Below are 24,640 nucleotides of genomic sequence, written 5' to 3' on the forward strand. Positions count from 1 at the left end.
TGGGCAAGGACACCCATGATCCCCTATTGCCCGGGGGCCCCATGAGTTGTCAGTCCGCCCCTGCTCCCTACCCACCTACACAACCACCCACCTACGACCAGAGACTGATCCAGTCAGTCCAGCTCAGTCTTCAGCACAAACATTGTGACCTCTAAGTAATATTTGATTAACTCTCCTATATGTATCTATATGGGGACATACTGTACATATCACATTCAGAAATATTTCTGTACATCTAAAGAAGCCACTCTTACAACAGGAATAATTATTAGGGCAGAACAAAATATACAGGCACTCGTGTCAGACATCCGCACAGTAGCAGAGAGGTAAGAGCTGTCCACACTCTTTCAAAACTTGTCAGGTTTAGAGTACGGTTATTTTTGTCCTAAGAAGCTGAGTGCCCCAATGCTTTAAATATACAGAGGCAGTTCCTAAAAAACAGATGGTATAATGCCTGACAGGAGGCTATATAAATCAGAACGACAGTACAATTTTACTGCCATAGTGAAGTAAAGAGCAGGGAAAGAGGTGCAGCCATGCCAGGAAAGGTTCCTATTAAAAAATCCCCAGCTAAAGCTGCAGCAGCTAAGGCACCTGAACCACCAAAGCCTGCTGAACCAGTTGTGGAATCTAAACCCCCAGCTCCTGAACCCCCCCCAGTTCCTGAGACTCCAGCTCCAGCTCCGGAAGCCCCTGCACCAGAAGTTGCTGCTCCAGCTCCCGAGGCCCCTGCGCCAGCTGCTGAGACCCCTGCGCCAGCTCCTGAAGCCCCTGCACCAGAACCCGAGGCTAAACCCATAGAGGAAAAAGCGCCAGAACCACCTCAGCCGAAAGACGGTAGGTGACTTACCGTTATATATTGGTTTTTTTAATCAGATCATTTTTATTAGAAACAAACACAGTTTCTAGATATATTTGAATTTTTTTCTTACAACTCACTAAAGAAGAAAAAAACCGAAGGAAAAGAGAGGAATTCAATTGAACAAGACTTGCGCAGGACGGCCTTTTCCATATAACAATATACAACAAAAATGATAGCAACAATGACAAATGTTAAAACTTTACACACATATAGATGAACCCCCCCCCCCCAAAAAAAAACCTTTTACTAATCCGCCAGCCCCACCGCCTCCATGACAACCAATGACCCTCATCCTGATTATATGTGAGAAGGGGGACCGCAAACTAAGAAGTCAGTTATACTGTGATGGGCAATATATTGTTTAATATACAAAATGATAACAATGTAATTATCAAGCTGTAGTGGTGTCATGTATGAATGATATCTGGGGAAATAAAAACGTGGAATGTATTGAAACCGTATAATTAAAATAGTATATCATATATATTTTCTCTTCTACTTTTTTTAACCAAAAGACACACATACAGTGTCTGTGTACGTGTGTGCACGCGTGCATGCGTGCGTGTGTTTTGGGGGAAAAAAGTAGAAAAGCAAATATATTATAAACTATTTTAATGCTCTGGTTTCAATACATTGCAAGGGAGAGAGAGAGATTGATTTAAATAGGCTGCTCAAAATTGCGCAACACAACGTGCAAAGAAACGCAGGAAAGATGCTTAAAGACGCTACGCTCAAGTGTGAATCCAGCCTTAGTAAAGGTTCTGATTCTGTGAGAGAGAGAGATTGATTTAAATAGGCTGCTCACTATGCAAGGGAACTTTCCAGGGGAAATTTCCCTAGAGCAGTGGTTTCCAAACCGAGGCTCGGGGGCCAGATGTGGCCCTTTGCTTGCCCTTCTCTGACCCTAGGGGCAAATTCCACCAACTGACAAGCACTGGGGTGAACTTTGACATTGAGGGTCGGTTCACACTATAGAAATGCAGTCCAGAATAGTTTCTGGTTGCGCGTTTTTTACACGTTTTGATGTGCATTTTTTATGTGTTTTTAATGTGTTCCACTACATTTTTTATGCATTCCAGTTAATTTTTCCCCCTCTCTTTGTCTTCTATTTAAATAGGGACATGTGTGTTCCAGTGCATTTTTGGTGCGTTTTGGTGCATTCCAGTGTGTTCCGGTGCATTTTTGTTGCGTTTTACTGTATTTCAGTACAGTTCTGTGCAGTAAAATTGCAGCCTATTCTACCTTTTTTATGCATCCAGAACGCACTGGAACTGCAAGCACTGGTATGAACTATGACATTGAGGCTGGGTTCACACTATAGAAACGCAGTCCAGATGTGTTCTGGATGTGTTTTTGCATGCGTGTTTTTGATGCATTTTTTACATGTTCCAGTGCGTTTTTTAATGCATTCCAGTTCACTTTTTCCCCTTTTTCTTCACTTTAAATTAGGATATGTGCATTCCAGTGCACTTTTGTTGCGTTCCAGTGCATTCCAGTGCGTTTGTGATGCGTTTTACTGCTTTCTAGTACAGTTCCGTACAGAAAAAATGCAGCGTGTTCTACTTTTCTTTTTTGCAACTGGAACTGTAAGCGCTGGTGTGAACTATGACATTGAGGACCAGTTCACACTATAGAAACGCATTCCAGATGCGTTTCTGCATGCATGTTTTTGGCGTGTTCAGGTGCATTTTTTTATGCATTTTTGACACATTCCAGTGCATTTTTATGCATTCCAGTTAATTTTCCCCCTCTCTTTTTCTTCAATTTAAATAGGGACATGTGCTTTCCATTGCATTTTTGGTGCATTTTGGTGCATTCCAGTGTGTTCCAGTGCGTTTTTGATGTGTGTTACTGCATTCCAGTACAGTTCTGTGCAGGATAAATGCAGCCTGTTCTACTTTTTTATCTGCATCTGAATCGCACTGGAACTGCAAAGCACTGGTGTGAAGTATGACATTGAGGCTGGGTTCACACAATAGAAATGCAGTCCAGATGCTTTCAGAATGCGTTTCTGCATGCGTATTTTTGACACGTTTTTAACACGTTCCAGTGCATTTTTGATGCATTTTTGACGCGTTCTGGTGTGTTTTTGATTTCTTCCAGTTAATTTTTCCCCCTCTCTTTTTCTTCAATTTAAATAGGGAAATATGCACTCCGGTGTATTTTTGGTGTGTTTTGGTACATTCCAGTGTGTTCCAGTGCATTTTTGTTGCGTTTCACTGCGTTCCAGTACAGTTATGTGCAGGAAAAATACAGCCTGTTCTACTTTTTTTTTCTACATCCAGAATGCACTGGAACTGCAAGCACTGACATGAGCTGACCCTGACAACCATATAGCCTACTTTCTGTGCGTTTTAGATGCAGAAATAAAGCAACTGAAACGCATGTAGTGTGAACTGGCCCTAAGGCTCCATGCACACCAGTTCCCTTGGCAGAAAAAAACGCTGATATAGAGTGTTTTTGCAGACAGTGTAGGTGAGTTTAGGAGAGTTTAGCATTTTTCTACCAGAAAGCTCTGATCAAAAACGCAGACCAGAAGGGATTTTTCTTTCCTGTCTTGAAACATTGAGCTTAAAATATGCTTCAAAGGGCTTGTTCACACTTGACTTCTTCCCAAACGCCTCTATAGCATTTGACAGGCGTTAGACAGGCAATCAGGGAGCGTTTTTTAACGCTCCCCAAATGCCCTTTGTGCGGTTTTGAGGCATTTTATAGGCGTTTTCCAAGCTTTAAAACTGCTCCACAAATGCCTATAATGAAGTTAATGGTATTAACGCCTCACAAACGCCCTGCAAACACCTGCCAGGCGTTTGAGGAGCGTCACCATAAACCAGAGCATTTTTTCATCATCAAAATGTATGGCTCCAATCGCACCACACAGAATTCACATGTGATTTGCACAGGAATGCGGTGCGGTTCCTGTGCGAATTACATGCGATATACCGCACTGCATATATGTGAACCCAGGCTCAAAGAGATCAACTGATGAGCCCATACTCTTTTTATGCAGCTTTGCGGAAAGGCAATTTTATTAAAGCTACCGAAACTGTTGACTTGTCACTGCTGGCTACTCAGCAGTGTCCACATTCATTTAAAAAGTACGTTGAATTCCCACGTTGCCACCCATGTGACACAATCCCTTTAACTGGAGTACATCTAGTTATTTATTAGGGCTCATGCACACTGCAGCTACTAAACTGAAGTTTAGGAGCTTTTTTGCGTTTTTCTCAGCAGCCCCTGAACTCTCCTTTGTTTTCCTATCTGTCCATGTACACTATGTTGTTTACAGTTGTTTACAAACAGTTGAGTTTACAGTCATTTTTTTTAATGCACCAAACTTGCATTCAGGAGTAGATTTTACTGGCGTTTCAAATGCCAAATGCTTGTAAACATGGTTAACCGCGTTTATAAGCGTTTGCGTTTAAAAACGTTTTTTAACTGTTCCATATCCAGATGCTGTCCAGAGCCTTTTTCATCATCAGAAATGCATGCAAAGCATTTTCCATGTATTCAAAAGGACCCAGAACACCAGCGCAGTCAGTTCCAGGTTTTGCGTGAAGGAAAAAATGGTAGAACGTGCTGCATTATGCTCATGATGGGATCCATAGTGAATACAACCAGAAAAGACAGGTCATCTCAACACATACTGCTCTCTCTGCTTCTGCTCTCTCTATTTCTCTCAAAATGTCTGAAATAGTTAATTATTATTATTATTATACAGGACTTATATAGCGCCAACAGTTTGCTCAGCACTTTACATTATGGAGAGAGACAGTACAGTAACAATACAGTTCAATACAAGAGGGATTAGAGGGCCCTGCTCCTTGGAGCTTACAATCAAGGAGGGAGGGGATAGTGGTACAAGAGGTAATTAGCTGTAGGGGATGGAGTGGTAGGAGGAGTGATAGCTAGGGGTGGGGTAGGGTTCCCTAAAGAGATGGGTTTTCAGAGTGAGCCTAAAGGTGAGCAGAGTAGGCGATAGCCTGATAGTTTGGGGTAGGGAGTTCCAGAGGATGGGTGAAGCCCTTGAGAAATCCTGGAGATAAGCATTGGATGAGGAGACAAGGGAGCTAGAGAGTAGGAGGTCTTGCGAGGAGCAGAGAGTACAGTTTGGGTGATATTTAGAGACAAAGTCGGTGATGTAATTAGGGGCAGTGTTATGAACGGCTTTATACATCAGTGTTAGCGTTTTGAATTTTATCCGTTGAGCAATTGGAAGCCAGTGGAGGGATTGGCAGAGAGGGGTGGCAGATACAGAACGGATGTAAGGTGGATGAGTCTGGCAGCAGCAGTTAATTAATTACTTGAAATTGTTAATTATTTTTCAGTGCATTCTGGGCATTTGGGAGGGTCTCCTGAGGTTATCTTTTAAAAAAGCTTCTAAATGCAAACGCGCATAAAAGTGGTATGAAAACGCGGCTAAACTGACAGTTTTTAATCTACGTTTTCCAGCAGTTTCCATCATTCAGAAGAGTTTTCCAAACGCCCCATGTACATGAGCCCTTAATACTGTGCTAAGAGCCCTGATAAAGTGCAAAGTACAGTAACCTCTATCAGCTAATCTGTTACATTGCAGCAGGCTATCGGGGACAAAGACAGCCCGGAATAAAGCAAATTACTGAATAATTGCATAGTAGTTACAGTAGTTTCCATTTGTCTTTGAAGCCAGACCATAGCTTGTCATTGCCTTGTGTGTGGCCATGCAGCATGTGTTCTTGGTATCTGCCTTGGCATGTGAAGTGACAGGTGGGGCTGACCTTGACATGGAATCAGTGCTCATTTTTCAGGAAAGAAAACCGCTTTACACGCAAGGGTTTATCGAGTGTTTGTACGGTTTACATGTGTGTTAAGGGAAATCTTTTACATTTTTGTAATATAAAAGCCAGCGTTGATTCAACATACTAGAATCTGCAAAGGTTCAAATGTAATAAATTCACTGGGATTACTAATAGAAATAATGAGGCTCCTGATACCCATATTTTCATGAATAGTGATAATTTATATAATAAAGGGAATATAAAGAGAACAGGTTCAAAAAAGCATATCAAACATTAACCACTTACCCTCCAGGTATTTACAGGGCAGTCAAATCGCATGACCAGACCAGACATCTTTCTTACACAGGTTGGTCAGCATAGGTGTTAGGAGGAGGGAGGAAGCATTTTTAGGACTAGTTAGGTTTAGTCTGGAACTCTACTTTATCCGCTTGCCCTCCAGAGGATTTACCCCCCCCCCCTTCCTGACCAGGCTATTTTTTTGCAATACATCGCTGCGTTACTTTAACCCCTTGATGCCGACGTAACACAAATATGCGGCCTCAAGGAACTGGGCTTTTCTCCGTGGGGCCACATATTTGTGTACCTGTCTTTGTGCTGTGAGCGCACCGCACAAAGACCTCGGTGTCACCGAGAGCCCCGGGTCCGTTCTAACGATCGGGACCCTGGACTCCCGATTCTGGGTCACATGATCGCTGTGATAGCCTCTGATTGGCTATCACAGTGATCAGTCACTGTACAGCCTACCCCCTTGTTGTTTTCTCTCTCTATGAATGGAGAAGAGAGATAGATTGTATCTCTCTAACTCCTGGCATAGAGAGAAAAAAAAATGTTTGTAAAAAAAAAAAAAGATAAATAAATAAATATTAAAAAATAAAGTAAAAAATACCTAGATCAAGGTTTGATCTAGTTCAATGCCAGGGTTAGTGTTTGGGTCAAGGTCATGGTCAAAGGTCAAGGTCAAAGGTCAGGATTTAAAAAAAATGGTGTCAGTGTTAGTTAGTGTCAATGTCAGTGTCAGTGTGTTTTAGGTTAAAAAAAAGACAAAAACAAAATGCACACTATTGTTTCTGGGCTGTACTACGGGTACAAACAACAAATAGCATACACATATATGGTATCGCTGCGATTGACAAGAGCTGGAGAATTTATTTTGGGTTGTTCTTTGGTGGTAGGTTATGGTAGTAACAAGAAACTCACACCTAAATAAAAAAAATGTTTTTTTTTACTATTTTGGACCAGTTTTCCTTTGATAATAAAAAAAAGGAGATATCCTTTACCATTTACCACCAAATGAAAGTCCAATTTGTGATTAGTTGTGATGATATGGACGGTTTTACTAACACATGTCAACTTTGCAAAATTGTGCTTAGGCATTTATATTTGTTTTACCCTTAGGCATGAGGGGTTTAACTGACAATTGTGTGGTCATGCAACGCTGCACCCAAATTCAATTTTTGTCCTTTTTTTTCCCACAAATGGAGATTTCTTTCGGTGGTATTTGATCGCCTCTGTGTTTTGTTATGTTTTTTGCTATAAACAAAAAAAGAATAAAAACAATATTTTCAATTTTTTTGCTATAAAACATATCCAGTAAAAAAAAAAAAAAAAAAAAAAATTTCATCATAAATTTTGGCCAAAATATATTCTGCTACATGTCTTTGCTAAAAAAAAAAATCCTAATATGTGTATAATAATTGGTTTAAGTGAAAGATACAGTGTTTACAAATGGTGGTATATATACTGGAATTTAAAAAAAATAATTTTATACTAGTAATGGTGGGTGATCAGTGACTTATACCAGGACTGCGGGACTACGGCGGGCATTCTGACACTGTGACACTGTGAGGAACTTGGAAACTGTCACTGACATCCCCAGTGACACCAATACAGTGATCAATGCTAACAAAAAGCATTGACACTGTACTAATGACACTGGGCAGGAAGGGGTTAACATGAGGGGCGATCAAAGGGTTAACTGTGGGCTGTGTGCAGGGGAGGACTGACAACTCATGGGGCCCCCGGGCAATAGGAAATCATGTCCTTGCCCACACTCAAACCACACCCAAAAAAAGCCTATGAAAGGTACCAGGGGCATCTCATGGGGGCCGCTACTGACCCCGCGCCCTCGGGCAGTGCCCGAGTGGCTAAATGGTCAGTTCGCCCCTGGCTGTGTGCTGTTTTACTGTGTGTGTGTTTTACTGTGTAAGCACGCTGATTTGTATTGCTCTGCAGAGCAATACAAAGCAGCAGGCTGGTGCTGACAGGGGAGAGATCTGTATTGTTTACATACAAACCTCTCTCCCGTCAGTGTTCCTCGGCTATCGCCGGGTACCGGCGAGGAATCTTTGGCTGGGAGCCAGCTGAAGCTGCCAATGGTGGCGCAGGTAGGGCTCGTGCACCCCCTATCTGGGGACACAAAGTCACACACACACACACATATATATATATATATATATATATATATATATATATATATATATATATGTGTGATTTTGTGCAGCCCTGCCACCCTGTAGCAGTAGGTATGCTATAGGGCAGTCGGGAAGAACTTAATGGTGAACATGAGTGCCAACCTTCTGATGTCAGTCATTTACCAACTTTGACAGAAATGAAGCTGCTAACCTGTGACATATTACTAGTTTGATTTTTAGTTTGTTGTATCATACATACTGTAGGGCATGGAACTGTATAGTAAAATAACAAACGCACCTGATGTCCAGAACAATGCAATGCATGCAATAAGAAACCCTTGCGTTGTCTTTTAGGTGCTTTTTTTTTTTAGACATTTTTATCTGCTGTTAGGCAGATGGTGAGGCTGCCATATTGAGTACACTCAATAGCATATCATAATAGGGAGCATTTAGGTGTTTTAGAGTTGAGGGCTTATTAAAAATATTTGGGCCCATCCCACATAATGTGAGTCATCAAAAAATTCATTCATGCAGTTGTGAGAAACATTTGACTAAGTGTAAGTGGGCTCTAAGGGTCAGATGCATTTGTTTTGTCTGTGCATGCAACTGAAATTGCAAAGAAAGGAGAAAAAAACATAACAAATATGCAAAGAAAGGAGAAAAAACCATAACAAATATGCAAAGAAAGGAGAAAAAACCATAACAAATATGCAAAGAAAGGAGAAAACACCATAACAAATATGCAAAGAAAGGAGAAAAAACCATAACAAATATGCAAAGAAAGGAGAAAAAAAAGCACAAAAAAAGAAAATTAATACAGTCACCACATTTAAAGGCAAAGTTCACCTTTAATTTAAAAAAATAGTAAATGCACATGTTTTTGCAGGCAAACAAAAAGTGCTTTTATTTATTTATTTATTGTTTTAATAACAGAAGCCTGCAAAGGATCAGCTTATCGTGGGTGCAAAGTCAGGCTCCTGTACACACTGCCTACTGAATGAACTACGAGCGTGCTGATTAGTTCACTCTCAGTTCATTTAAGTCATTCTTAACTTTTTGTTTCTTCATTCACAGATTCTTGTGAATGAAGGATGAGGCTGTGTGGGCAGAGTCCTTCACAGACACACCATTTTCAAAAGGATGAGGATGAGGGGATAAAAACCCTGCCTGCTGGCACATTCAGGGGGGTGCAGAGGGGGAGGAGGTGTAAACTAGAACATGTTACACACTAAATACAGGTGTAAAATGCTCTAAAAGGTACATTTATCCTTTAAAGACTGGTAAGCTGCAATAGAGTAAATGTTTGATTTTTAGGTTTAGATACTTTAAGGGTAACCTGAAGCAAAGTGATACATTTGGAAAAACATTTTGTAATTCTGTGGCAATTGTTGACATGCATGGGAAGCAGACATGACTACATAACAAAACACTGTTGCTGAATTAAAGGACCACTATTAAAAAAAAATACAATTCGTGCAATTACAGCATTCCATATGGTGTCATATGATGTCCTCCCAGAACGCATACCCCCAGAGGTGTGCACTTGGCGCTGTCCGTGATCGCTGTGTCCTTTGGACACAGCTGATCACATGACATCTTACAAGGCTAATCGCAGCACCCTTTTTGTCATGTGATCAGCTGTGTCCAATCACAGCTGCCCACTATGTAAAAACATTTTCCGGTTATCGGCAGTACCTTCAAATCAGACATCTGCACTGATAATAAGGGCACTGATTAAAAGACTGAAGTGAGGATTTATGAAGCAGGGCTAATAAAATATCTGCTGGGTATACTGAGAGCATGGGGGGGGGGGGGGGCTGTAAAAACAACTTCACTAAATGTAAAACTGTCCCGTAATATCATTTTATCATGGATGTCCTATGCAGTGTGTTTTAGATGTGTTACATTTTAGGGGCATTTTAGGCGTGCTACCACTGATCTCTACATAAAATGCATTTTAATAAAAGTGCACTGAAGATGCAGCAAGCATAGCACCACACCTAACATGAGGCCGAAGTGCACAAAAAAGTGTTTAAAAGATTTTTATTCTTTACCTTTAAAAGCATTTTTTTATTTTTGTTTTATGTCTCTTGACTTGTGATTTTTAGCTGGTTTGTTATATTTTATATTTATTTATTACAGGTACTTATATAGCGCTGTCAATTTACGCAGTGCTTTACATATATATTGTACATTCACATCAGTCCCTATCCCTCAAGGGGTGTACAGTCTAAGGTCCCTAACTTACATACATACATACACATACTAGGGACAATTTAACCACTTCAAGTCTGGACACTTTCTCCCCCTTCCTGTCCAGACCAATTTTCAGCTTTCAGTGCTATCACACTTTGAATGGCAATTGCGCGGTCATGCAACACTGTATCCATATGAATTTTTTAGCATTTTTTTGAGACAGATAAAACTTTATTTTAGTGGTATTTATTCACCACTGGGAATTTAATTGTTTTGCTATATAAATGAAAAATTCCAAACATTTTGAAAAAAAGTGCTTTTTTTAATAAAATTATTCCAATGAATAATCTTTCTTCATGAAAAAAAATAACCAAAATTAGTTAATAACCAAAAATGATAATTTAAAAAATTAGTTTTTTACATTTTTGTTTAATTTTTTAATAATATTATTTATGTCACCCTAGCACTACTACTACTTGTGGGGGGTGAAGAAGAATTTTTTTTTGTACACTGATTGCTTTACACCCATAAAGGCTGTAAAAGCAATAATTTCTCATTCTCTCTGGCTGCATTCTTGCAGCCATTGAGAAATACTGTGAGAGCTGTGATTGGTCACAGCTTGTCACATGGTACAAGGCTGTCGTGAATAGCCTTGTACCATGTGATCTCTGTGATCATTCACAGATTTCACACGTAGTAAGCAATGATGTCAGAAGTGACATCTTGCTTACTACTATTCATGTGATCACTGATTGGCCAATCAGTAATCACATGATTGGGACCTTTGTTTTCAGCGATCGGTGTTCCGCTGTGTCCTCCAAACACAGTGGGCACCGGATTGCGGTGCCACATGTTCCTAGGCAGGAGGACCCTTATAAATGGCCACCCACCCCTGCACTGCTCCCGTCCGGCCCATGTATATAAACGGCCAGACGGGAGCAGTGCAGGTGGTTAAACAGAATCCAATTCACCTACCAGCATGTCTTTGGAATGTAGGAGGAAGCCAGAATACCCGAAGGAAACCTACGCAGGCACAGGGAGAACATGCAAACTCCAGACAGGTAGTGCCGTGTTTGGGATTCGAATCAATGACTCTAGTACTGCCAGGTGGAAGTGCGAACCATTTAGCCACTGTGCTGCCCATTCAAATAATATCTTGAATGCTTTTATTTCTATATAAGTATTTTAAAGAGGAATTTCACTGAGAAATTGAAAAAAAACTCAGAAGCTACAAATATTGGAGCTGCTGACTTCTAGGGAACAGATACTCACTGGACCATGGAGTCCAATGCTGTCTTCCGTACAACTGACGCTTCTCTGAGCTGCGGATCTTTAATTCCCCCTTCCCCCATTTTGGATTTGAAAGTTGGTTGTGACTTCCTGATGTCTCCTAGCCAGCTCTCCAGTGCACATGCATGTGACACAGCAGCATAGGAAGACTGGTCCTGCAAACTCATGGGACAGGTGATGTGATCTCAGGAGGCAGCAGGTGAGCCAAATGGACATCCTCTATGTATAGGCAAGGACTAAGGAAGTATGAGAGGATGCCTCTAAAATAAAAGGTACCCGCTCATTGAAAAAAATAAAATAGAATGTATTTTTCAGATTCATTATGCAGTACATTACACAATACATACTTATGTATTGCTGCTAATGCCCATTTGTTACATGCAAATTGGAACAATTTTCCAAACATTGCTCATGTATTGTCACAAGTTACTGGTTGTGGCCATGTATTATCACATTTTCCTGTTTTTGCCAATAGAGTGGAGACTACTTGCTCTTCTTGTATTGTCAGAGCTGCCAAATTGTTGCCTATGTATTGCCATGGTTGCCAGTATGTTACGTATCTGTTCTCCATCTATTGGCAGAATAGTGAATATGTTAATGACATATTAACACCATTACCAGTGTGCAATGATTGACAGTATGCTGGCCATGTGTTGTATAGCCACAGTTGAGAGTGTGCTGTCTTTATATTGCCAGAGGTATTTTTAAAGTCTGTCTCCAGTCAAGGTTTCTTTTTAAGTTATGGATAGAATGTGTTAGAATATCTGTTTGTTTTTTTTCATTTCTTCTGGTTTCCCCATTTGGTAGACTTCCTATCTTAGTGACATCCAGGGAATTTGTGCTCAACTTCCTTTTTCCATTTTTTGGAATGGTTAAACAAATGTGTGTAAATGTCAAGTTCTCTCTAAAATATCAGGAACAATTGATCCATGCTGTATGGCTTGGTGGAGCAACAGCAGTGCACTTCAGCTCAATAGGTTTGCAGGCCAAAAATATAGTCCTATGTATAGATATCTGGTGGGTAGGATTCATTCTTCCTTCCTTCAAGCCAGGCAAACACAGTTTGGAATCTAACAAAAAAGTAGTATAAAATCCATATTTTTACATGCATCCAACCTATATCCGAAAAGTTTTGATCCTCTCTAAAGCATATGAATAAGACGTGTCTTCTCTGTGGCCATACTGAAACAATCTGTGGGGAATGGTATGTTCTTTGTAAGAAAATTGAGGGATACCCTAGGGAGGGCTTCCAGTATATATGTCCACTGTTCCTCTGGTAGTTCACCTAGGTTTCTCTCCCATTACTGTTAGCATGAAAGGTCCTTTTTAGAGTCGTGCATTGCAGGGAAAAGGAATGCATAGATAATGGGAATAAGAACTGTTGTAGAAGTGGCTTGGGTCACCAAGTTCAACAGGGGAGCTGTCATAAATTTTAGAGGGGTGGATCTGAATTGTGTAGAGTATTCTTTAGCTGAAGATGTTGAAAGAATACATGATGAGGAAGTGAGAATTCTATTCTGAGATCTTTCAGGGTAGAGTCAAGTGAGAATTCTATTCTGAGATCTTTCGGGGAAGAGCCTAAAAATATAATTGAGTGAGTCTAGTGATGCATCAAGCTTTCCATTGATTAAAGTTTGCTATCCCTTAGAGTTCCAGGAGATTGTAATTGTCTCAGGTAGGAGTGAAAGTCATGCAGCTGTAATATTTTATTAGGGAATGAAGTTCACAATTTAAACATGAGGCATATAACTGGGTGTTTGGGCTTGTTAGTGGGAGATTTGACCTCTAGGGCAGTACAGGTCAACAGTATAGACCATGTGGGATTGACTTCTGATATGGTTTAGCTCGGGAGGTGTTGCATCTGTGTGGCTAGGTCAGGGGTCTGCAACCTTTAAGACATAAAGAGCCACTTGGACCCGTTTCCGAAGGGAAAAAAAAGACTGGGAGCCGCAAAACCATTGCAACATTTATAACAAATCCGACACTGCATATATTGCAAAAAGCACTCTGGTCATGAAGGGGGTTTAAGGGCCCAGTAAGCAAAGGGTTAATCAGGGCCACAGTGTATCTTCATAATCACAATCATAGCCTTAGGTCAGTGGTGGGCAACCTTTTTTTTCAACTGAGCCAAATCTCGCCAAAACCACGATTGAAATTTATTTTGACAGCCACATTTTTAAAACTGAAAATACATCCCCCATATAGTAATACATCCCCCATAGTAATTCATCCCCCATATAGTAATTCATCCCCCATAGTAATTCATCCCCCATATAGTAATTCATCCCCCATATAGTAATTCATCCCCCATAGTAATTCATCCCCCACATAGTAATTCATCCCCCATAGTAATTCATCCCCCATAGTAATTCATCCCCCATATAGTAATTCATCCCCCATATAGTAATTCTTCCCCCATAGTAATTCATCCCCCATATAGTAATTCATCCCCCATATAGTAATTCTTCCCCCATAGTAATTCATCCCCCATATAGTAATTCATCCCCCATAGTAATTCATCCCCCATATAGTAATTCATCCCCCATATAGTAATTCATCCCCCATATAGTAATTCATCCCCCATAGTAATTCATCCCCCACATAGTAATTCACCCCCCATAGTAATTCATCCCCCATAGTAATTCATCCCCCATATAGTAATTCATCCCCCATATAGTAATTCTTCCCCCATAGTAATTCATCCCCCATATAGTAATTCTTCCCCCATAGTAATTCATTCCCCATAGTAATTCATCCCCCATAGTAATTCATCCCCCACATAGTAATTCATCCCCCACATAGTAATTCATCCCCCACATAGTAATTCATCCCCCACACAGTAATTCATCCCCCACACAGTAATTCATCCCCCATATTGTCTCAATTCACTTACCTTTGCTCCGCGCGTTCCTCTCGCTGTGTTCCCGCGCCGTTCTGGTCTTCAGGGCGGACTGAGAGAGGAGTTCGTCACTCTGCCCCGCCTACATCCTGGCTGCCCCACCTACATCCTGACAGCCAATGTTCCACGCTCCGCGGGCCGGATTTTTGAGGAGGGAGGGGAGCGGGCGCCCGGCACACAGAAGAGCCGCATGTGGCTCGCGATCTGCGGCTTGCCGACCACCTGGTGGGCAGTGTGCTCCGGAGCCGCAGCAAAGATGAAAAAGAGGCGCATGCGGCTCTGGAGCCGCGGGTTGCCGACACCCGGGCTAGGTAATAACTCCAGGTGTGGGGCACTGCTAGGCCAGTGCTAGACCATCCATATCAAAGAATTAGGCCTAATTTACATATAGAGAATTATAAGGTAAATATAAGAGTTGTGGTATTCAAATCATATTAAGTTGCAGCAGTCCACAACTGACATTGGAAGTTTGCACCACATTTTACATTTCTCTAGAAGCTCAACTTAATTTTCCCCACACAGAGCTTCCAATCGTTACCTTTTCTTTTCAGGCTTTTTGATACATCTTGGTCAGAACTGGGCATTAATTACATTATACAAACTGTTCTTATGGAATACATGGAATGAAGTTTCCATAACGATCGTCTTTCCCTCAAATGTCATGTTACTAGATCATTAGAATGCTATACTGCTGTCTTTTATAAAAGTAATGCACTGACTATGGAGTGAAAACAAAGCAATCCATCAACCAAAGTTGATTTGGCTACTCCTGTTTAAATATCATACCGGTATTCAAAATATATCTCAACAACAAAGGCTGTTTCAACAGACCTTAGATGATCAAATTCCCCTATCATGCATTAGTCTTACAATAGATTTCCAATAAGCCAGTAAGAGAGTATGTCTGAAGGGTGCCCAGGACACATGCATTGCCTGTGATTTACAATTTCAGTGACAGCTATTTTTAGGTAATTCACTAAGCATTCCCCTCACTTCCCAACATAACAGGCCTGGACAGATTACAGCTCCATCAGCATGTTACACATTTGCTAGAGGTGGTCATAGACATCCAAGAATGATCTGACATGCATGCACAATCTAATCACCCTTAGGTACCACCATCTGATGGATGTACAGACATTACAACTTGGCTGGGACAAATGTCACTTTTGCTTTTACAGAGAGTTGAAGGAGTATGTGATGACGGGCAAAAGACAGCGTTGTTTAGCACATGGAAGAACAATTGCATTCACGGAAGGTTGTCTAACATGCATAATCCATTGTTCCCATGATAGGTGCCATTCAGCAGTACTGGGCAGGACCAATATTATTGAGAATGTTACTCAATCCAGGGGAAAATAAGACACTAAAGCTGGTCATAGATGGACTGAATATCGGCCGGTTCAGCAGGGATCCATTTATGAGTAGATTGGACCCAGTCCATTGGTCCAGCATGTTAGATTTTTAGCATGCGATTATCGCCAGTGACTATAGCCGCTAGCAGTAATTACTGTTCTGGTGGCAGGGAGGGATTTCCCCACCAACACTGACTGTGTTGATCGAGGAATCGATTGATTTTCTTTCTTGCAACCTGTGATTGCAGGAAAGAAAATTGCACAATGTAGGGCCTGCTTGAGTGGCTGATTTACTAAAGATAATAGGCTGTTCATTTTGCAAGAGAATTTCCCCTTAGCTTAGCCATGCTGAAAATTCATTTTGCAAAGAATACCCAATTATTTGCAAGAAAATTAGGAAAAACAGCATTTTTGCTTGCACATGACTGGATCATAGTCGTCAACAGAGCTTCACCTCATTCAGCACACTAAGGGAAAATTCCCTTGCAAAGTGAACAGCTTATTTGCCTTTTGTAAATCAACTCCCTAAAAATTAGGTCCTTTCAACCTGTGCGTGTATGACAGTCCAGGAATTGGAGAGGCAAATTATCATAATGACTGTCTACTCAGGATCAATGAATGGCTGTCAGGGATTTATGCTGAAGTAGTGCCCATAAGTGTACTGTAGCTCATGTGTTTCTGTCTGCACCGCTCTCACAACTTTTAAAGTACTACAGTAACTGTCTTCAGTTTCTCAGGGCTCCTCCTGATCCAGTAATACAGCTTTTCAGATTCCACTTTGGTCCTAGGATATCCGTCACTACTAATGCACTGTCATCCAACTCTGAGTTTGTGCTCATCATCTGCAGTGGGGGAGGGGTGTAAGAGAATGTGCAACCTCTTGCTGAAGCTGTGATCCACATCCAGTTCCTTGACACTCCATGTGGATGGGATGAAGGGGTAAACTAAAAATAATATTCATCAAATGTGTAAATTTAGGGTTCTCTCCCTGAGTACTCTCCTGCCATGTAAGCTATCTAAAATATAAGGTGAGGTAACCCTAACAAATAAGAGGAACTTTTAAAGGTCTAACTAAATTGGATTATAAGTTATGGGCTACCACATGTTGGTGTACAACATGGTATGAGTTACTGCTAAACAGTGTACAAAATTCATATGTTTAGATGCATGTCTAGACTAGCCATTCCCAACCAGGATTCCATGGAATGCCGGTGTTCCTCCAGAGGTTAATAGGGGTTCCTTGATTAAGGCTGATTGACATTTGATTGTGCTTGCCTAGTTCAAGGGCCAATGTTACTTAGTAGTGCCAGATGCATGGCACCAATGATCACTTTAGCTGTCTGTAAGGTGGGAAGTTTGATAACCACTAAAAAAGGGAGCATTATTTCCACTGGCCACCAATGTAAGGGGCATTTTTCCCACTGACATCAATAAATTTGTTTTAGCAAGGGTTCTCTGAGAGCTTTTAAAGTTGTGATAAAGGGTTCCTCTGGGGTAAATGTTACTTGGTAGTGCCAGATGCATGGCACCAATGATCTTTTTAGCTGTCTGTAAGGTGGGCAGTTTGACAACCACTATAAAGGGGGCATTCTTTCCACTGGCCACCAATGTAAGGGGCATTTTTCCCACTGACATCAATAAATTCGTTTTAGCAAGGGTTCTCTGAGACTTTTTAAATAAAAGTTTCCTCTGGGGTAAAAAGATGGAGAAATGTGGCTCTAAACAAATCATTTTGGACAGAATGTGGAATGATTAGAATGTCCATAAGGTTTTTATTGCCAAGTCCCAGCTGGAAGATTCACCCTATTTGTCTCTCTAGTTTTCCTTGTGATCATTGCCATTGGAACAAAAAGTGATGGGAAAGCCAAGATTTTGCTGTTGCCCTCCTACAATAGCCCACACCCTTTCATTCCACTTTAACAGAAAGCAAGGAGACATATTCCAGTGGGGACGCTTGTCCTGATGTCAGAAGGGATTCCCTTCACTTTGGAAAGATTTCTTTTCACTTAGACCTCTTCCACACCATACATGTGGAAAAACTGATGGAAAAGCACAAATTTCACTTGCAGAGACATGATTTTACCCCAGTTTTCATGTGCATTTCAGTGCATTTTATACATGTTGCAGATTCCTGCGCAGCAAAAATCTGCATGTGATACTAGTGTTGTCATGTGAACAGAGCACATAGAAAACAGTTGTTTTCTTTGTGCCATTGCAGAACACATGCAGAAAGACTCACATATCTGCACTCTGGCGTGAACGAGGTCTTACTGTTTTGTCTGCATAACTTCCAGTTGTAATCATTCCCAACACTACACATAAAAAAAAGAGATGCACTTAAAAGTCTGTATGAGTACTTTATTTCTTATTACATAAATTATTTGTATGCTGCCTTGTTGGTGATGTCTATGGTAGATATCTTTTAAGTTGTTTCATATAGTTACAACAATTACTATAGAATTATGCTACTACTTTGCTTCATGTTTTATAAGATGCTGTATTTTAGATACGTATATGTGTGCTGCTTTCACATTGAACAGCATGGAGGCTGGTAAGTCTGCTTGTGTAACTGACCTAGAACCTTGCTCATGTAAAAATGCAGTACCTCATATAGGTCATTGACAGAACTGCTACTAGAGTTACCCTTCAACGATACACCCAAAGCATGGAGGATGGAAAAACCATACCGTGTTAAAAATAGAATAGAGATTTATATTTCATGCACACCCTTGTATGGAGAATAGTCATATATCAAAAGTTACAATGATAACATGAAATTTACAGTGCATTTATTGGTAACTTTTTTTTAGCAACTATGAAAAAAATAGAATAGAAAGAATAGAAATATAATATGAAAAATAGAATATAAAGTGCTAAAATGCCCAGTACTCTAACTGAAAAATTTTACATTTAGATTTAAAATATATATATTTTTTTTAAATTACCAGTATACTTACACACAAGTTTTATTGATTATTTATGAAATTGATTACAGGATTATAACAGATTCTCTTGAGTGATTTCTAGTACAAGTTGATATAGCTTTAGCAGTTTTACCAGCACACTGGAAACATATGTCAGTTAGGGTCAGGGAGCCCACAAGGCCTGTGATTCACATACAGCTATTTTTGACTGAGCAGCAAATGCAATTCAGTAATTTGATCACTGCATTGTATATTTACAAAATGCATGCATAGCAGCTGTTTGCAGCCATTTGTAACTAGAGATCAGTATAAATAGGGACATAACGGTTACCTTCCCAGTAAAAATGTGTCCCTTATAAAGGCATGCTTCTTCAAAGAAAAAAAAATACAGTATATAATCCCAACTTTTATTTGATGTTTAACATTTACTTATGGCAGACATATCAACCCAACACCTCCTGTCCCCTTTAATAGAAATATTGAAAATCCAGCTTATCAGACAGTTTTGCTTATAATTAAAAGTGCTGCTTAGTATTTATTTAGCTGTTCTCAGCTATAGCATGACAGTTGTAGGTAAAATGACTTAAGTGCATGCTACATCTCTCACAGTTTGAAATCAGAACTGAGATTATAATAAAATATTCTGCAAAGCTTCCCTTCTTTTGTCCTCCCCAACAACTCCAACGAAAAAAAAAAATCAGGATTATAGAACATATGAACCACTTTAAGAGTCCTCACTGTACCAGGTGAGCTTCCATCTTTTGTTCCAATCTGCACCGGAAAATGGCTTGGGCAGCCAATTCATAGCCAATAGTAGCTGAATTAACTACAAGGAAAGCTTTGGTGGGCCTGGTCATTTCTAATACCCCAAAAACCAAATGAAACTCATAGACAGCTACCATTGAGCAATGATGAACAACTATTTGGTAACATCCTTTTAACAGGTACAAAAGAATACATACTTGGTTGAGCATTTCACAGCATATATTGTATATCTGGACACACATATAGTTTGCATCAATGTTTCAATTCGGGGAAGAGAACTACAAATAATATATTTCTAATATAATCCACTTGTCAAAATGCCTAAATTTTGGAACTCCATGGAAGGATTTATTTTCCAGAATTTTTTCCATGTCTGTGTTGAGGTAACATTTACATTTACAAGTATTAAACAAGTTGGCTACAAGAGTAATGCATTAAACTCCATTTTTAGGATATACAGATTACGTGAGACTGGTAAACTGCACTTATGTTGCACTTAGGAATGTTAATAGGTAGAATCAGAAAATTATGAATCCGTAAGTTTGTGTTTTGATGTATGCTATTTTTTTTTTAAAGTATGCTAATGGAAAATGTAGAAAAACATGTCTTCCCTAACATGTTTTTTTATGCAAAGTTCAAATGTGGATGTTTGATGTGATTCATTATTAGGATTTTGAAAATTATTTGATCATGTTTGATTGTCTACTACATTGAAATACAATTGACTATTAATGGTAAGAAAAAAACCTTCTAGCAGCATTTTAGCAGAACAGTCAAGATTCAATGAATTTATCCATTAGACTGTCCAATATAGTCCATTAGACCCCTCATCAGTTCATTCAAGTAACCTACTGATATGTGGTTGGTAAGTGTACAAGATCCAAGGCAGATAGTACTTTTACTGAGTTTCAGAGGGAGGGAGGGAATTACAGTGCTGGATTCCCCACCTCCTCTGATGCAACATACATGATAAGAACTGGTTTCCATATGAGTCAATGCCGTAACTAGTAAGCTTCATGCTTATTTTATGGGTACATAAAATCTCAGGGGTGCAGAATTCTGCCCCACAGTCCCATGTGCACAATTCTGCCCCACAATCCCAATGTAATAAATGTGGTATCCCTAGTGCCTCCTGTGTACACATGGAATGGAGATCTAAAAGCAGGAATCCCACCCTTCATTGGAACATCAGTTTCCAGTGAATGGTGCACAAGAAGACTGTCAAAAAGTTCTGAAGAATGTTAAAGTGGTGTAGTAAATTCATGGTAAACTACCACTTGCCCTGAATAATCCTGCTTCTCTGCAAATTTTGGTTCCAGGCAAACCAATTGAGGATACCAAAAGTAGGGAAGAATGTATGTATATGGACAAGAAGTACATAGAGGCCAAAGGGCTAAAGTTTGCTGTACTATAACACAATGCTTTTTAAATCTTCTTTTAATTGTTTTGGATGGAATAAATATTAATGTGGTCATTTTGCTTATCACATAAATCCATGTTAACCCCTTGACACTGACGTAACACAAATATGCGGCCTCACAGAACTGGGCTTTTTTCCGTGGGCCGCATATCTGTTTACTGTCTTTGTGCTGGGAGCGCGTCACACGGCGTGCTCCCAACACAAAGACCACGGTGTCACTGAGAGCCCTGGGTCCCGTTCTAACGATCGGTACCCGAGACTCTGGATTCCAGGTCACATGATCGCTGTGATAGCCTCTGATTGGCTATCACAGTGATCAGTCACTGTACAGCCCGGCCCCCTTGTTTTTTTTCTCTCTCTATGAATGGAGGAGAGAGATACATTGTATCTCTCTAACTCCTGGCATAGCGAGAAAAATGTTTTTTGTAATAAATAAATATTAATAAATAAAATAAAAAATAAAGAAAAAATACCTAGATCAAGGTTTGATCTAGTTAAGTGCCAGGGTTAGTTATTGGGTCAAGGTCGGGGTCAAAGGTCAAGATCAAAGGTCAGGATTTAAAATAAAATTTGGTATCAGTGTCAGTGTGTTTTATGTAAAAATAGACAAAATGCGCATTATTGTTTCTGGGCTGTACTACGGGTACAAACAACAAATAACATACACATATATAGTATCGATGCGATCGCCAAGAGCTGGACAATTTATTTTGGGTTGTTCTTTGGTGGTAGGTTATGGTAGTAACAAGAAACACACAGCTAAATAAAAAAAATGATTTTTTTTTTTAGAATTTTGAACCAGTTTTCCTTTGATAATAAAAAAAATCAGGAGATATCCATTATCATTTACCACCAGATGAAAGCCCAATTTGTCCTGAAAAAAACATGGTATAATTCACCTGGATGTACAAAGTAGTTGTAATGATATGTACAGTTTTACTAACGTCAATGTTTCAAAATTGTGCTTAGACATTTCTATTTGTTTAACCCTTAGGCGTGAAGGGGTTAAATTGAAGCTCAGGATGATAGTAACATATTATAGAATAATTTCAAGAAATAGTATCAAATGTCATTAACTCGGTGATGAACTCTGTTGTTGATTTAAAAAAAAAAAAGTTACCTTCTTAAAGGAGAAGTACAGCCAAAGCTCTTTTGGCTGTACTTCTCCTATGGATCACAGGAGTGCAGTTCGTTGTTCACTCCTGTGACCCATTTTCAGCTGATAGCAGGCTTATGCCCGCTGTTGACTGACATCACTCAGATGGTCCAAAGTTAAAGTTAGGATCAACCCAGATGTCTTGAGCGACACCTAACTCAGCCTCTCAGTGAGCCGTTGGGAGCCTGAGCCAGCTGCTCTCTCCGCCTTCACTGCCCAGCACTCCAGTAGACTCGGGGGGCAGAGCGGCTGTGAGAACACAGCAATCAGCGGTCATGTGACATTGACATTGGACTGATAATGCATCCACCTAAGTATAATTGGGGGAAAAAATAGAAACCCATCCCCCCCAAAAAAAATTTCTTTTACTAATTGATACAGCCTCTGTCAGTGTTGTAGCACCAGCTACATACAGTATACAGCATGTTTTTTTTGGCAGGAGTATGGGGACTTCCTATCCCATTCCCAGAACAAAGTCAAGTCAGACTAATCACTGCTCAAGGCTTCCTCTCATTAACTGATGTCATTCAAACACCTCCCCACCTCAGATATTCAGAGGAAGCCTTGCATTCATTCAAGAAAATACAAGACCTCCTGTGAATGTGAATCAATTTTGTTCCCTATCCCTGTACCTCTGCCAACACGTTGGCCAGCTTGGCCCAGACAAACTATTTAAAGTGATAGTGCAGCTGCAGTTATGCTTTAGTCCATGCCAATGTGTTCAAAAAGAGCTGGGAAAATCAGAGCTGGAGAACAACTTGGGAATACTGCCAACAGTAAACTAAGAAACTTTTCTTGATTTTATTACTGTCTGGTCCCATTGATGGGATTTGCCCTTCGCCTTCTGTCCAGGCGACAGTGTTGTCACCAGGACAAAGAGTGACAGGGTTTCTAAACTCTTTTCAGTCTGGCCAAAACAAAATAAATAAATAAATTTGATGACCTCCACTGATTTAGACTTACAAAAATTTACTTTTGAAAAATTAGAGGAGATATGTATATGGAGGAAAGAAGATTTTACTATGTGCACAGGTAGAAATTAAAGTATAAGATCACCTTTTAACAAAACACAATAAATGCACATTTTTTGGCGGAAAACAAAATGTGCATTTATTGTTTTTTGATTATGACAAAAGATTTCTAGATTCTCCGATCTGTGGAGGGCTGCACCTCATCAAGTGACAGACACCGTGGGAAATTGTGAAGCACCAAGATTCCAGGGCTGTTGTGGTTGGCAATAATGGTAAACAGGACAAACAGAGAGGGTGAATCTCCCTAACAGGGGCACAGACAGCAATAAAAACTGGAGTCCAATGAGGTACATGCCACCTGGTGCACTTACCTCTTTTATTTATGACTGCCAGTTTTACTGAGCATGGGGGTACAGCTATCAACATAGTCCCGGCGCTCTGAGAGAGATGGTGCTTTCTCACCCAGCAGCAACTTTGCCTTCCCCTCCCCTCCCCTGCTGTCCAGTCTCAGAAGGCTTTGTATTTTGTGAATGGGATCACATAATACAAAGCTCTTTGTGATTGGGAGGGGGCAGAGCAGCTGCTGCAGTGTTGCTGTTAGAGCTGAGACCAGAAGGTCCTACATCAGAGCACCCGAAGTATATTGTAAATTAAAGAGATAGGTACGCGAGGTGGCATGCACCTTGTTGAACTTAACCCCTAATAAGGTGGCACATTTTAGAAAGTGGCTAAATTCCTGGAGTTCAGCTTTAATATTGTATTGGTGTTCATGGAAAAACTTTAACTATGCATTGGTGATCAGGTAAAAGTTATAGTTTTTTTCTGAACACCAATGTAAATTTAAAAAGTTTGTATTGGTGCTCAGGGAAAAACTTTAATGGTGTGTAATAGATGAAGATGGGGCTGTATTCTAGCAGTAGGAGACAGGTGAGGGGCTCCTACTGTGCATGTACCAACGATCAAACAGGCTAGGAGCTCAGTGCATAGGTGAAGGGACTCCATGAAGGGTGATGGGGGAATTTGATGTCACCAGAAAGCTCAAACTATGAGGGGCGTTCAAGTCAAACCAGGACATTAATTTTACAGGTATAAGGGATGCTAGCGTGGAGGTACTACACACAGTAGTAAGTGGCAAGTGTGTCCTTTTGCTGATAGGTGTAGCACATGTTGCAGGCCAGTCCAGAGACCATTAATCAAGATGGCAGACAACAGTATTAGTGCATGCAAGGAACAGCGTGTGGTGGTGATGTTTCTTGTGAATGAAGGCATAAAACCCAAGAATATCGACAGAAGACTTAAACACAGTACAGTGATGGGATGCTCAGCCGCAGTAAGACATTTGAATGGTGTAAACATTTAAAAGATGGCCATACGTCTGTCAGTGACAATGCTGGCTGTGGTGGTTCCCAGCCCACAGCAGTCATTCCTGTGAACATTCAGTGTGTGGAACTCCTGATCCTGGATAATTGACACATAACCTATTGTGAAATTGCACAAGAGATTAATCTTTCTGTGAATGGTGTACACAATCATTCATGAATGTCCTAGGAAGCTTTCCAGGCATTAGGTAAATGCTGGGGTAAGTGTATAAATGTAGCAGAGGAGTATTTTAA

The 24,640-nt window shown here is 40.3% G+C and overlaps 1 protein-coding gene across 1 annotated transcript in view; it reads left to right on the top strand.

Moving 5' to 3' along the window:
- The first annotated feature begins 492 nt into the window (after window positions 1-492).
- MYBPH (myosin binding protein H) overlaps window positions 493-24,640 on the top strand; it is a 128,223-nt gene continuing 104,075 nt past the window's right edge. The window contains exon 1 of the mRNA XM_089659182.1: window positions 493-837. Within this exon, the coding sequence (XP_089515308.1) occupies window positions 537-837 (301 nt within the window). The 5' untranslated portion in view covers window positions 493-536. The remainder of the gene's footprint in view (window positions 838-24,640) is intronic.

Source organism: Staurois parvus, unplaced genomic scaffold, assembly GCF_062004578.1.
Source record: "Staurois parvus isolate SC_StPar_1 unplaced genomic scaffold, SC_StPar_1.0 ptg001134l, whole genome shotgun sequence".
Classification (NCBI taxonomy): domain Eukaryota; kingdom Metazoa; phylum Chordata; class Amphibia; order Anura; family Ranidae; genus Staurois; species Staurois parvus.